The sequence below is a fragment of the Palaemon carinicauda genome, chromosome 40 (assembly GCF_036898095.1).
Source record: "Palaemon carinicauda isolate YSFRI2023 chromosome 40, ASM3689809v2, whole genome shotgun sequence".
Taxonomy (NCBI): Eukaryota; Metazoa; Arthropoda; class Malacostraca; order Decapoda; family Palaemonidae; genus Palaemon; species Palaemon carinicauda.
The window spans coordinates 3,745,772-3,760,771 of record NC_090764.1 but is presented as its reverse complement, the minus strand read 5'-3'; the positions used below and the strand labels follow the sequence as shown (position 1 = coordinate 3,760,771).

At 32.0% G+C, this 15,000-nt stretch overlaps 1 protein-coding gene across 1 annotated transcript in view; it reads right to left on the bottom strand.

Annotated features, from left to right (window-relative positions):
- The window catches only part of LOC137631659 (putative neural-cadherin 2), a 356,886-nt gene that overhangs the window by 167,960 nt on the left and 173,926 nt on the right, over window positions 1–15,000 (bottom strand). Inside the window, exon 2 of the mRNA XM_068363529.1 lies at window positions 8,112–8,227. Coding sequence (XP_068219630.1) covers window positions 8,112–8,227 — 116 coding nt within the window. The remainder of the gene's footprint in view (window positions 1–8,111; window positions 8,228–15,000) is intronic.

The following is a 15,000-nucleotide window of genomic DNA, read 5'->3' as shown; positions in this document are numbered from 1 at the left end:
TTTTTTGAAAATTAACAAAATCGACCTAAATAAAAGTCTTATAAAATGCAGGCGTCTTATCCCCAATTCCTTAATTAAGGGATGAAATTAAAAACTTCTTGGAAGAGCAGTTTGGAGGAGAGGTTCGGATTTTAACCATCAGGCGCTTAATTGTGGCTATGGCCCAAAAAGTCTTAAAACCCAATTTGATCAGATAAAATTCTTGGCTAAAGAGAATGAAGGTGATTTTTATTTTATTCTTGATATTATACACTGTTTAAAAATAACCGTAATTTTAATAGGAAATTCTCTATAAATAATATACTGTTCTCAGCCGTATTTCAGTAAAATACAAGCGACCGTAATTTTACCATACTTTGGTATTATCTTTTACGGGTTGGTGAGCCAAAAAAAAAGATTTAAGACCCATTTTGATCGGATAAAATTCTTGGCTAAAGAGAATGAAGGTGATTTTTATTTTATCCTTGATATTATACACTGTTAAAAAAAACCGTAATTTTAATCGGAAATACTCTGTAAAAATATACTGTTCTCAGCCGTACTTCAGTAAAATATAAGCGACCGTAATTTTACCATACTTTATTATCTTTTACGGGTTGGTGACTGTAATATAACTCCTTTACGTCAATATAACCGTTTTTAAAACGGTAAAAATCATGGAATAAATATTGCCAGACATTTACTGTTTTTTTAATGCAAATTTTTAACAGTATAAAAATAATACCTTAATCACGAGTATATAGATAAGTAAATATAAAAAGGTAATGAATAAAATATATATATGTAAATTAATTGTTGATAATCATAATAGCAAAAGGATAGTCACAAAGGAAAATTTACAGAAAAATTAACCTGGTTTAAAAGGTGTCAGAAAGGTTTTCAAAGTTAATATACCCAAAAATGCTCGGCCAAGACAAGGAACAGGATAAGAATCAGTGGATGAAGAAGTAAGAGATAAAAACAAAAAAAAATTTCTTTAAATGTATTCATAAGTAATATATTTGTGGCATTCGTCTCTTTCCATCTTCCAGAGAAAAGGCTCAGCAAAGCAAAGGAACTAGAAAAATCAGTGGATAAAGAAGAAGAAGAAGAAGAAGAAGCAGCAGGAGATAATGATGAAAAAGAAGAAGAAGAAGAAGAAGAAGAAGAAGAAGAAGAAGAAGATGATGATGATGAAAAAGATTATGATAATGAAAAAGAAGATGATGATGATGATGATGAAAAAGAAGAAGAAGAAGAAGAAGAGGAAGAAGAAGAAGAAGAGGAAGAAGAAGAAGAAGAAGAAGAGGAAGAAGAAGAAGAAGAAGAAGATGATGATAATGAAAAAGATGATGATGATGATGAAAAAGAAGATGATGATGAAAAAGAAGATGATGAAAAAGAAGATGATGATGAAAAAGAAGAAGATGATGATGAAAAAAAAGTGAAGAAGAAGAAGAAGAAAAAGAAATCTGAGAACCAAGAAAACACTCCCCATCAGACGTGAATTTGTCGACATATTTTCGACAAGACATCGAGTCAAAAGGTCTCTTAAATGTTTCATGATTCTGAAGGAGCAGACTTTTCAAAATCTTGATCGACCTGGAAATCCTTGTTATTGCCGCATCTCTCTCTCTCTCTCTCTCTCTCTCTCTCTCTCTCTCTCTCTCTCTCTCTCGATCTCTTTCCTTCGTCTTCATGCGACAACGGATTTATGATTTCGCTCCTTTTATGAATAGTATTTCTGGTTATTTGTTTGATATAAAAGATGTGTAAATTTTTATAAAATTTAAATTTTGTTGTTTTATGGACATTTGTTTGTGTGATGTTAATGTCATCGTAAAATAATTATTATATACAATACTTCACTTACAAATTTCTATCAATAAATCTCTATATATAATAAAGGTATAATTAGAATATATAAGTATTAATAAGTACTAACTATTTTAAAGCATTCTTGGAGACCCAATATTGACAACTAAAAACCGATTATCATTATTATTATTATTATTATTATTATTATTATTATTATTATTATTATTAACAACCCTAGTTGAAAAGCAGAATGCTATAAGCACAAGGGCTCCAACAGGGAAAATAACCCAGTGAGGAAAGGAAATGAGGAAATTACAAGAAAAGTCATTAACAATTAAAATACAATATTTTGAGAACAGTAACAACTTTGGAATAAATCTTTCATTTGTAAACTATAAAAACTTAAAAAGAAAAAAAAAGAGGAAGAGAAATAAGATAGAATAGAGTGCCCAAGTGTACCCTCAAGCAGGAGAATTCTACCCCAAGACAGTGAAAGGCCATGGTACAAAGGCTATGGCACTATCCCAAACTAGAGAACAATGGTTTGATTTTGGAGTGTCCTTCTCCAAGAAGAGCTGCTTACCATAGCTAAAGTGTCTCTTTTACCCTTACTAAATGGAAAGTAGCCACTGAACAATTACAGTGCAGTAGTTAACCTCTTGAGAGAAGAAGAATTATTTGGTAATCTCAGTGTTGTCAGGTGTATGAGGACAGAGGATAATATGTAAAGAATAGGCCAGACTATTCTGTGTATGTGCAGGCAAAATGAAAATGAACCGTAACCAGAGATAAGGATCCAATGTAGTACTGTCTGGCTAGTCAAAGGACCCAATATCTTTCTAGCGGTAGTGTCTCAAGGGGTAGCTGGTGCTCTGGCCAACCTACTAACTATAACTATTGCGATTCATTAGATAAACTAACAGATGCATATCATTGGTATCGATCTGAATATTTAACCATGATTTTGAACAGGTCGCGTACACTAGTAATGTTATAGTGATGGACAGGAAAATTTGTTATATTTGTTTATAGTCCTTAAATTTCATTACAACTATTTTATATATTAAAGCCTTATCAGTGTTCTCTCTCTCTCTCTCTCTCTCTCTCTCTCTCTCTCTCTCTCTCTCTCTCTGTTGGGGTAGATATTATAAACAATAAACTATTAGGCAATTTAACTGATATTAAAACATTTTTAAATTGGGAATGATGTTAAATAATATATTAAGTATCAAAAGTTTTTCATCACAACCAATTCAATTTCCTTGCTTCATGTGGAAACGAGCTAGGTAAAAAGTAATAAGAAAATCGTAAAAATATATATATACTTCACAAGAAATAAAAATAAGTTGAGAAGCATCTCCTGGAAAAGATATGTTGCCGACTGGAACATTCCTGAGGCGAAAATTCTTCAAGATAAAAGTACAAGCACAGAAATCTCCGAGATAGGAGTTAAAGGCGAACCTTCTAGAGAGAGAGAGAGAGAGAGAGAGAGAGAGAGAGAGAGAGAGAGAGAGAGAGAGACAGAGAGAGAACACTGATAGTTGAAATGAAAATTTAAGGACTTTAACAAATATAAACAAATTTCTTGTCCATCACTATAACATTACTAGTGTACGCAACCCGTTCAAAATTATGATTAAATATTCAGATAGATACACACATACGCTCACACTGGCACAGATCCGGGGCCAGATGGAGTAGTTATACGTCTGGCAGTGACACAGAGCGTGACCAGAAAGATATTATATATAAATATATTCTTATTTATGAAATGAAGGGAAATGTAAGACAAGAATTTTATTTAATTATTCAAAAGAAATCTCCCCTATATATTGAAGAACAATTGTCTGAATATATATATATATATATATATATATATATATATTATATATATATATATATGTATATTTATACATATATATATATATATATATATATATAATATATATATATATATATATATATATATAGTCAGACAATTATTCTTCAATATATAGGGGAGATTTCTTTTGAATAATTAACTAAATTTCTTATCTTACATTTCCCTTCATTTAATAAATAAGAATATTGGGCATCTCTTCAATTTGAGTATGTGTTAATGATTCAAAGTCTATCTTATTCAATATCTTATACTCAACATGCATTAATTATATATATATATATATATATATATATATATTATATATATATATATGTACATATATATATATTATATATACATATGTATATATATATGTATGTGTGTTTGTGCGAGAGAGAGAGAGAGAGAGAGAGAGAGAGAGAGAGAGAGAGAGAGAGAGAGAGAGCTTACTCGTAAACAAGAGTAAAAATAATGAATGTATAATAGAAACTTATTTAACTTCCCTGTACATACTAAACATCATCAGATGACAAAATAAGCCAATATGCTGTTCTTATTATTTCTAATTATATAGATAGATTTTACAATCTAATAAACTTTTACACCAGACAATTCTAATATTTTCGGTTTGGTAACCGAATTTTACATATATGAACAGTTAATTTAAGTAATGGCTTCTAAACGAGAAAAACCAGCCTATGACCCTTAAGCCCTGACTGTAATCAAAATACCACTTCCTATATCATTTCATGAAATTGTATATATAATCGTATTTAAATAACTTTTTTCTTACGAATCTTTGAAGTCTACTTGAATGCTTTTTGAGAGGACAGATCACCCATGGCAAACTTATTAACTTTGATTTACGAACGAGGTCTAGCGGACCAGTATGAGTAAGGTAATTTTGTATGATGGATCGGATCCTACGGAATTTGTGAGATGATTTATTTATCCTTTCTATTAGGTGAAAGGGAAAGGGGGGGAATTATATTTAGTATTATTTTTCAAGACCTAAATAAAGGATTGAAATGAAAAAAAAATGTAGTAGAAAAATGAAAAAATAATAACAATTAAGTGTAAACGATGTTGATAAAACGACAATTTACTATGTCAAGAGCTATGAAAGAATGTTGATATATTGGGCTCATGAGAAAATTGTGAGGAAAAAAAAGAAAAAAAAGAAAGAAAGAAAAAAAAAACAAGTTTAGTTGGAACATTTCAAAAAATATATAACGTAAACAATATCTTCCCCAGAAAAACTGGCAGTTTTCGAAAGCTTCAACTGATATATGTTGAAGCTATCTCTTCAAAAGTTGGGTATTATCATTGCTTACTATAGTCAATTTCTTTTAGCTATGCATATTTGCACCGACTCGCAGCGATGCCCATTTAGCTCGGAAAAGCTTCCTGATCGCTGATTAGTTGGACCAGATAATTCTAACCAATCAGCGATCGGGAAACTTTTCCGAGCTGAAAGGGTACCGCTGCGAGTCGGTGCAAATCTGCCTCGCTAAAAGAAATGGACTATATTCTCAAATTCGCTGTTACCCTTGTGGTTCTAGGTTAATTTAACGTCCTTTTTATTTTCATAAGCGTCAATTGCTAGTATTCCACAGGGACCAAACATCAAAGGGGGTGATGCCAATAGTAATAATAATAATCTTATTTCCCAATTACTGACAATTAGTCATCATAACTTCGACATAAGTTAAAGCCTACTGCTGAGTTTGATAATTAATTTGACACAGGATCCGAAATTTGTTGGTATATATATGTTTTAAAGACTACGCGTTATTAGGATAATTGCGCGTTCGATGATAGTTTGAATGTAGAAACTAAGACAACCTTTGATATAACATAAAAATCAGACTGAGTCTCTAAAAGTTACATTAGTATAAAACATAAGAGCTGGAAAAACTCTAGTTGCTTTTCCAAACCGGGTTTTAGTTTAGCTAGTAGTAGTAGTAGTAGTAGTAGTAGTAGTAGTAGTAGTAGTAGTAGTAGTAGTAGTAGTAATAATAATAATAATAATAATACATAGATGCTTTTGATGAATTCACAATTCCGTGCTAAAATCAAAACCGTTTATGCTTAATATAGAATCCTATCTTTTAATTGATTATTGATATCTGTATAGTCAGCGGTAGTTCCAGCTGGTAAAATTAGATTCTAGAGTATTCACAAATTATAAAATAATTGGACTTGTTGAAGGAAAGTTTCCTGCACCTATATAATCTAACAATATCCCAATTGCTTAAATCACTTCCTAAATTCCTTGAAAAAAAAAAGGAAAAAAAAATGATAAGAAAAAATGGAACTCGTAAAAAATTCCATTTAACAATCATTAATTTGATAATATCTTCATATATTAACGTACTTTTTCCCCATTTTTGTATGGGGTAAGCACAGTGGCCTTCTTTTTAAATAACTTTGCTTTGGCTTGGGCTTTTTATAGTTTATATATGACATATCTGTTTTGATGTTATTACTATTTTTAGAATAATTTATTGTTAATTTTTTTCTCATCGTTAATTTATTACCTTATTTCCTTTCCTCACCGGACTATTTTTTCCTGTGGGAGCCCTTGGGCTTATAGCATCTTGCTTTTCCGACTAGGGGTGCAGCTTGGCTAGTAATAATAATAATAATAATAATAATAATAATAATAATAATAATAATAATAATAATAGACCCTAATCCCGATCGGCTGCCCTGCTTGACATCACTTAGACCCCGGTAGTGTAAGCTCATGTGTTGTAGCAGTCACAAGCGTCCTTTTAGATAATATCCGGTATGCAAATATACACAAACATGTAGTTCCCAGGAGCCATGTGGCTTCAATGAGTAAAACCAAATAATTAAATGTATCGCAATTCGAAAGGTAATGAGTCATGTGATATTTAATTAGCAATCCCCTACGGTAAGATAAATTAGCTAATAAAATCGTCTCTTTTCTACTAATTAGCAGCAAGTAGCATAGATTAATTATTTATCGTGAAGTGAGGTTTAGCATTTTTCATTTGATTATGAGCTGTCAACAAGTTAATTACAAAGGGAATAACATAATAATTATCTTCCATTTGATGTATACTATCAATTTATATAATAATAGAAAATATGATAGGAAATGTGATATAATTAAATCAACTGATAGGAAAAAAAATAAATTGAAAAACCCATAAAAACAAGGCAAGTTCTTGCTTTTATTATAATTTAATTCATGGCTGGTCCAGTATAATTTAATTCACGGCTAGTCCTGTAAAATTTACTTCGTGGCTAGTCCTGTATAATTTAATTCATGGCTTCACCTGTATAATTTAATTCATGGCTAGTCCTGTATAGTTTACTTCATGGCTAGTCCTGTATAAATTAATTCATGGCTAGTCCTGTATAATTTACTTCATGGCTAGTCCTGTATAATTTACTTCATGGCTAGTCCTGTATAATTTAATTCATGGCTAGTCCCATATAATTTAATTCACGATTCATGGCTAGTCCTGTATAGTTCCTATTAAATTATAGGATTATACAATATAACTCTTTCTTTTGATAATCCTCTTGGCTAGCTTTTTCAGAATATCTTATTGATATTTTCTCAAAAATATGTATTGTAATGAAGAATACCAAAGTCAACGTACAATAAAAAATTAAATTTTTCAATTCTTTTTAACAACAACAAAAATCTTTCAGTTCCCTTTTGTTCCAGTGGACATATGAAATTTAGATTTTTATAAATATGATGAAAGTTTTGCCTAAAACAACAACAACAACAACAACAACAACAACAACAACAACAATAACAATAATGAAGTAATAAAATAAATATTTTCACATCTTCGAGAAATTTGTGCCAGAATGCAGTTTAAATAATTTGTTTCTTAAACTTTCAGTTCCGATATTCACAACTTATATATAAAAACTGAGATAAAAACTATCCCTTTTCGAACATCCTAAAATCCTTTAGAACAATAGGACATTAAGATAAACATCTTCACATTCTACTTTCATATATTCGAAAAATAAAGTTTCCTCGCCACATTCAAGCAAAGTTGGGATCGGCCTGAATTTCAAATCCCACGTCAGGCATGCTCTCTCTCTCTCTCTCTCTCTCTCTCTCTCTCTCTCTCTCTCTCTCTCTCTCATGTTTTGTATGCTTTCGTCTGATATGACTGATGATTTCAAAGACATCTCTCTCTCTCTCTCTCTCTCTCTCTCTCTCATGTTTTTGTATGTTTTCGTCTGATATTACTGATGATTGCAAAGACATGTCTCTCTCTCTCTCTCTCTCATGTGTTTGTGTGTTGTCGTCTAATATGACTAATAATTTAAAAGAACTCTCTCTCTCTCTCTCTCTCTCTCTCTCTCTCTCTCTCTCTCTGAGTATTGTCTAATATAACTGATGATTTAAAAGATGTGTGTGTGTGTGTGTGTGTGTGTGTGTGTGTTCACTCACCTTTCGCTGAAGTTCGTAATCCAGCGTCGCCGAGAGAGTAATGAGGCCTGAATGTTGGTCGATTGTGAAGAGGCCGTCTTTGTTGCCTCCTGTGATACTGTATCGTACAGTGGCACCTGAAGATGAAAAAAGAAAAAAAGGTACTTTAATATTTAAAATTAAAGGATGATCTACTAATTTCATTCCTTAGGATTCTTAAAGAAAATTAGTACTTTAATATTTAAAATCTAAAGGATGATCTAGTAATGTCATACCTTAGGATTCTTAAAGAATATTATGAATACATTAAATAAAATATTTAAAATCTAAAGGATGATCTAGTAATTTCATACGTTAGGATTCTTAAAGATAATTATGAATACATTAACTAAAATATTTGAAATTAAAGGATGATCTAGTAATTTTATCCTTTAGGATTCTTAAATAAAATTATGAATATATTAACTAAAATATTTGAAATTAAAGGATGATCTAGTAATGTCATACCTTAAGATTCTTAAAGAAAATTATGAATATATTAACTAAAATATTTTAAATTAAAAAATAATCCAGGACTTTAATACCCTAAAATTCTTAAAAAAACGAATTTCTTCGGCAAATTAGAAGAGGAAAATGGGGTACTTCATTATTTAAAATCAAAGGATAATTTAGGATTTTGATACGGTAAGATTCTTAATTTATTCTATAAATATCTTAACTAATTTCTTTTGGTAAATAAGAGGAGAAAAAAGGGTATTTCATTATTTGAAATTAAAGGATGATCCAAGATTTTAATACCTTAAGGTTCTTAATTACCTTATAAATATATTGACTAATTTTTTTCGGTGAATTAGAAGAGAAAAAATTATTCTTCATTATTCAAAATCAAAGGATGATCCAGGATTTTGATGCCTTAAAATTCCTTAAAAACTAAATATGAAAATATTAACCAATTTATTTCGGTGAATTCAGAAGAGAAAAGGGGTACTTCATTATTTAAAATTGAAGATTACCTTGTATTTGATTCGTTATGATTCTTAAATATATTTCATGAATATATTAACTAATTTCCCCCAATGACGCACAAGAGAAAGTTTAAAAATAAAACCATTACTTAAAATTAAAGGAACATCCAATCTTTGATTACATTGAGATTATTAATTCATATTTAACGATTATATTAACCAATTTCTCTTAATGAAGTACAGGAAAAGGGTAACCAAGAATTAAAATATGATGCAGTCTTTTATTACGTTAAGATTTTGAAGTTTATATTATGAATATATTAAATAATTTCTCTCAATAAACTATAAGAAAATTGAAAAAAAGTTATATTTAATTATTTTGATACGTTAAGAATCTCAAGTTTAATCTATGAATATATTAACTAATTTGTTTCAATGAAGTATATGCGAAAGAAAAAAAATATCTTAATATTTGAAATAAAAGAATGATCCTGTATTCTATCATATTAGGTTCTTAAGTTCATCTTACGAATATATAATGTATTTTCTCTCAATGAAGTATATTTCTGTATCGCAAATAAATTTAAGATCCTTCAATAAATTCTGTAGCCTAAATAAATGTAAAATCCTCTACAATGTTACTACTTTATGTGTACTTTCAAAAACTTTCAATAACACTGAATGTTGAAAAATGTATGATGTATAAATTTGGTTGCATATCCTTCACTAAATACAATCCTAAAAGTTTTAGATTTTAAAGTCAACACATTATTCCATTACTCCGAAGATGGAAAAATCTAAAATCCTTAAAGAACAAATATCTAATCATGCAAATATACAAAACTAATCAATTTTAAAGGCGTCGCTGGAATAGTTAAAATAAACCCTAATCCTCCATACAAGTTTATATAATTTAAACAAAAGTGTTACGAGATTAATAGCATGTGAATTATGTGTCAATTCATGCATTATCTCCGCTATATAAGGAAGAGCAAGTGTTTGACTCTCTCTCTCTCTCTCTCTCTCTCTCTCTCTCTCTCTCTCTCTCTCATATATATATATATATATATATAAATATATATATGTATATATCTGTATACAGTATATATATATATATAATATATATATATAGTATATATATATATATATATATGAGAGAGAGAGAGAGAGAGAGAGAGAGAGAGAGAGAGAGAGAGGGGTAGGTGGACTGGCGAAATCTAACCGAGGCCCTTTGCGTCAATAGGCGTGGTAGAAGATGATGAGGATGATGATGATGATGACATATACAGTATATGTATATGACGGGGATTAGTCATACCCTGATGAGAAGGGGATGCGTGTGTTTGTGCTTATCTATCTAAATATATAGCCATCATTTTTAACGAGTCGCGGACACTAATCTATAAAAACAATGACCCAAGATTATCCCACCATTCACAACTCACCCAAATGAATTGCTTTCAAAGACAATGGGGCGGAATGCATAAAATTATCCCCATCCATTCAATTGAACATAATGGAAATAAAACACCAACACGTTCAAATGGGGGTTTTCTTTGATTATTCAGGTCCATTAGAAAGTGAACGCGAGGAAAAGTAATTTCTCTTGGTCGGTGTGAAGCGAAGCGAATCAGGCTGGCAATTAGGGAGAATGCACCGGCGGCTGGGCAATCTCTTCGTTGCAATCTCTTCGTTGCAATCTCTTCATTGCAATTCCTCCACCAAAAAGGGGATTGATGAGTTGAAGGACGAGAGATTTACTTCGGGAGGTAAAGGAAAATGTCTGAGGGATATTTCATTTGAGAGTGCTTTCTGGTAGTAAGATATTTTTTTTTCTTTTTTTGCTGATGCTAAAACTTGGGTTGAAATAGTTATATAAAATTAATTGGATAAGAAAATGTCTAAATGTATGTTATTGGGATTATTATCTTATAGTTTTACAGAATTAACCCTATGAAATATATATGTATATACATATATATATATATATATATATATATATGTATATATATATATATATATATATATTAAACACATACACATACGCACTTTGCTATTTTTGTCAATTGTTAGTTTGTTCATTTATATATATATATATATATATATATCTGTTATGCATTTGCACACACACACATATATATACATATATATATAAATATATATATGTATATATATATATATATATACATATATATATATAAATATATATATATATATATATATACATATATATATATATATATACATACATATATAAAAACAAAATCCAACAATTGACAAAAATAGCAAAGTGCGTATGAAGAGCGAGATTAAAATATTAAATTCATGGTTCTGCTGGAATTTTAATCTCACGCACCACTGACTACACCACAGCATCATTCTTCCAGTTTCCAGACACTACAACCTGGAAAGCTGTTTCCCTTTTGGAGGAAAGAAGGATTGAAACAAGACCTTCAAAACAATGGGTTTTTCCAGTTTCCTGACACTACAACCTGGAAAGCTGTTTCCCATTTGGAGGAGAGAATGATTGAAACAAGACCTTCAAAACAATGGGTTTTTTCCAGTTTCCTGACACTACAACCTGGAAAGCTGTTTCCCATTTGGAGGAGAGAATGATTGAAACAAGACCTTCAAAACAATGGGTTTTTCCAGTTTCCTGACACTACAACCTGGAAAGCTGTTTCCCATTTGGAGGAGAGAATGATTGAAACAAGACCTTCAAAACAATGGGTTTTTCTTCATCTTGTCGGAACAAAAAACAAAATATAAGATAAAGGTAGTAGGTTGGCCAGGGCACCAGCCATCCGTTGAGATACTACCGCTATAGAGATATGGGGTCTTTTGACTGGCCAGACAGTACTACATTGAATCCTTCTCTCTCGTTACGGTTCACTTTCCCTTTGCCTACACATCGAATAGTCTGGCCTATTCTTTACAGAATCTCCTCTGTCATCATACACCTGACAGCACTGAGATTATCAAACAATTCTTCTTCACCCAATGGTTAACTACTGCACTGTAATTGCACGGTGGCTATTTTCCTCTTGGTAAGGGTAGAAGAGCCTCTTTAACTATAGTAAGCAGCTCTTCTAGGAGAAGGACACTCCAAAATCAAACCATTGTTCTCTAGCCGTGGGTAATGCCATAGCCTCTGAACCATGGTCTTCCACTGTTTGAGGGTACACTCGGGCACACTATTCTATCTATTTTCTCTTCTTCATGTTATGTTAAAGTTTTTATAGTTCACTGCATATAGGAAACATTTATTTCAATGTGGTTACTGTTCTTAAAATATTTTATTTTTTCTTGTTTCCTTTCCTCACTGGGTTATTTTCCCTGTTGGGACCCCTGTGCTTACAGCATCCTGCTTTTCCCACTAGGGTTGTAGCTTAGCAAGTAATAGTAATAATAATAGTAATAAATTCAGTACCAAGATTCCTACAGCAAGGCAGGAACATCGAAAACTATTAAAGGTTTAAAGACTCTCATGAATAGCAGAGGAAAGGGACAGTGACATTGCCCTATAAAGCAGTACAAGGCCCTAGAGACTGCCCATATGATCAGCGCCCAAAACCCTCTCCACCGAAGATCGGGCCAAGGAAGGCCAGACAATGGCTGCTGATGATTCAGCAGATAGACCTATAGGCTCCCCCAAAGTCCGCATCCTTAGGTAACAAGGGTGATGAGGTTGCAGCGACCAAAGGAACTACCGAGCTTGAGGCAAGGGACAGTGACATTGCCCTATCAAGCAGGGCAATGTCCTAGAGACTTCCCATATTGCTCATGATCAGCGCCCACGACCCTCTCCACCTAAGCTGGGACCAAGGAGGGCCAGGCAGTGGCTGCTGATGATTCAGCTGATAGACCTATAGGTTCCCCCAAGCCCACAAAGGCGGTGAGGTTGCAGTAGCTAAAGGAACTAACAAGTCTGAGCGAAACTTGAACCCCAGTCTGGCAATCACCAGGCAAGGACGCTACCACCGGGCCACCTCTGAAGAAAATAATATAAGTGATTGACCCTTCTAAAACAATGGCCTCTTCAAACAACTATTTAGTCTGTTAATTGGTTGAAGCAAGACCTTGGGAAAGAATTTAGAAAAGAATGTTTTTTTTTTTTTCCTTTTTTTTTTCCATGTCTGTCTATTATCTTTTAGTGGTTCCTCCCAGTTCTGTTTTCTTATCATCTCCGAATTGTATTTTCTCTTCACAGTTGTGATCGTATGAAAAAGAATAATATCATCATTATATATACAACTACAAATACTACTACTACTATTGCTGCTGGTGCTGCTGCTGCTAATAATAATAATAATAATAATAATAATAATAATAATAATAATAATAACAACCACCATGGACAAAATTTACAAGTTATAATATTTAAATGTTACTACTACTACTACTACTACTACTACTACTACTACTACTACTACTACTATTGCTACTGGTGCTGCTAATAATAATATAATAATAATAATAACAACCATGGACAAAATTTGCAAGTTATAATACTTTAATGTCTCAAAATGTGCTAAATACCAATAAAATGCAAACAAGATTGAATATCATTCTCTGATGTATAGGGAAATGTTCCGAAGTCCAAAGAACGAATGCCAATAGTTCGCTATTGCAATCGAATAAAAACACTACCAGCGACTCGATTGGAAATTATACATTGGTAAAGAATAACATATAGAGAAAACAGACACACACACAAAAAAAAAGGGGGGGGGCATTTGGAAAGTCTCCCCTTTGGGTATTGTATCACGTAATGAAATTTAACCCTCATATGGAAATGGAAGAAGTCAAAATACAATTTCGCTTTCCTTTCAAAATTCTTTTTTTTACTGTTTTCATTGCATTTTTCAAAGGCATCCGTGGTGTCACTTGGAAATGATATGGTATCGAAGCATGCTTTCAAGAATCCATTTTGGAAAATCAACAACAGCACACACAAAACATGCAGCCGTTTCTAGTCCACTGTCAAAAAGGCCTCAAACATGTCCCTTTGTCTGTGGTTTGGCCAGTTTTCATTACCACGCTGGCCAGTGCGGATTGGTGATGGTGGGAGACTTTACTCTGATCGCTCACAGCAAATCAACTTGACTAGTACAGCTTTGCTAATCAAATCAAGGCGATGCACAAATCCTTTCACTGCGTTAAGGTATCCCCACACAGAAATTATACAAATGGGTGATAAATATCATTCATTTTTATAAATTTACTCTTGAATCAGTATTGAATTTTAAGCTAACTAAGCTTTATATATTTGCATGTTTTATTTATTAAATATTCATCCATTAGAATTTATGATCCAATTGATTTTATTCATTTGGCTGTTTAGATAACAATCTGTGAAATTCAATCGCATCATGGGTTGTGCTACGCTTCTGGAAAAATCCCTGCCTGGTAATATGCTGGACTGGGGTTCGAGACATCACTAAGCTCGACAGTTCCTTGTAGTGTCCGCAACCTCACTATCCTTGTGAGCTAAGGAAAGGTGGTTTAGGGGAGCCTATAAAACTACCTTCAAAGTCATCAGGAGTCATTGCCTGGCCCTCCCTGGTCATAGCTTGATGTGAGAGGGGGCTTGGGCTATGATCATATGTATACAGTATATATATATATATATATATATGTATATATATATATGTATGTATATATATAAATATATATATATTCATACATATATATATACATATATATATATGCATATATGTATATATATATACATACACACACACAGACAAACATATATATATATATATATATATATAAAAGGTGAATCTCTAGGGCATTGTCACTGCCCCTTGCCTCTGCCATCCAAGAGTGACCTTTTCAAACCATTAAAAGGGAAACGGAATAGTTTGATGATGGTTATAAAACTTGAATCTTTATATTGAAGAAGTGATTGCAAACGTTGATAGCGTTCTTTGATTGGGCTT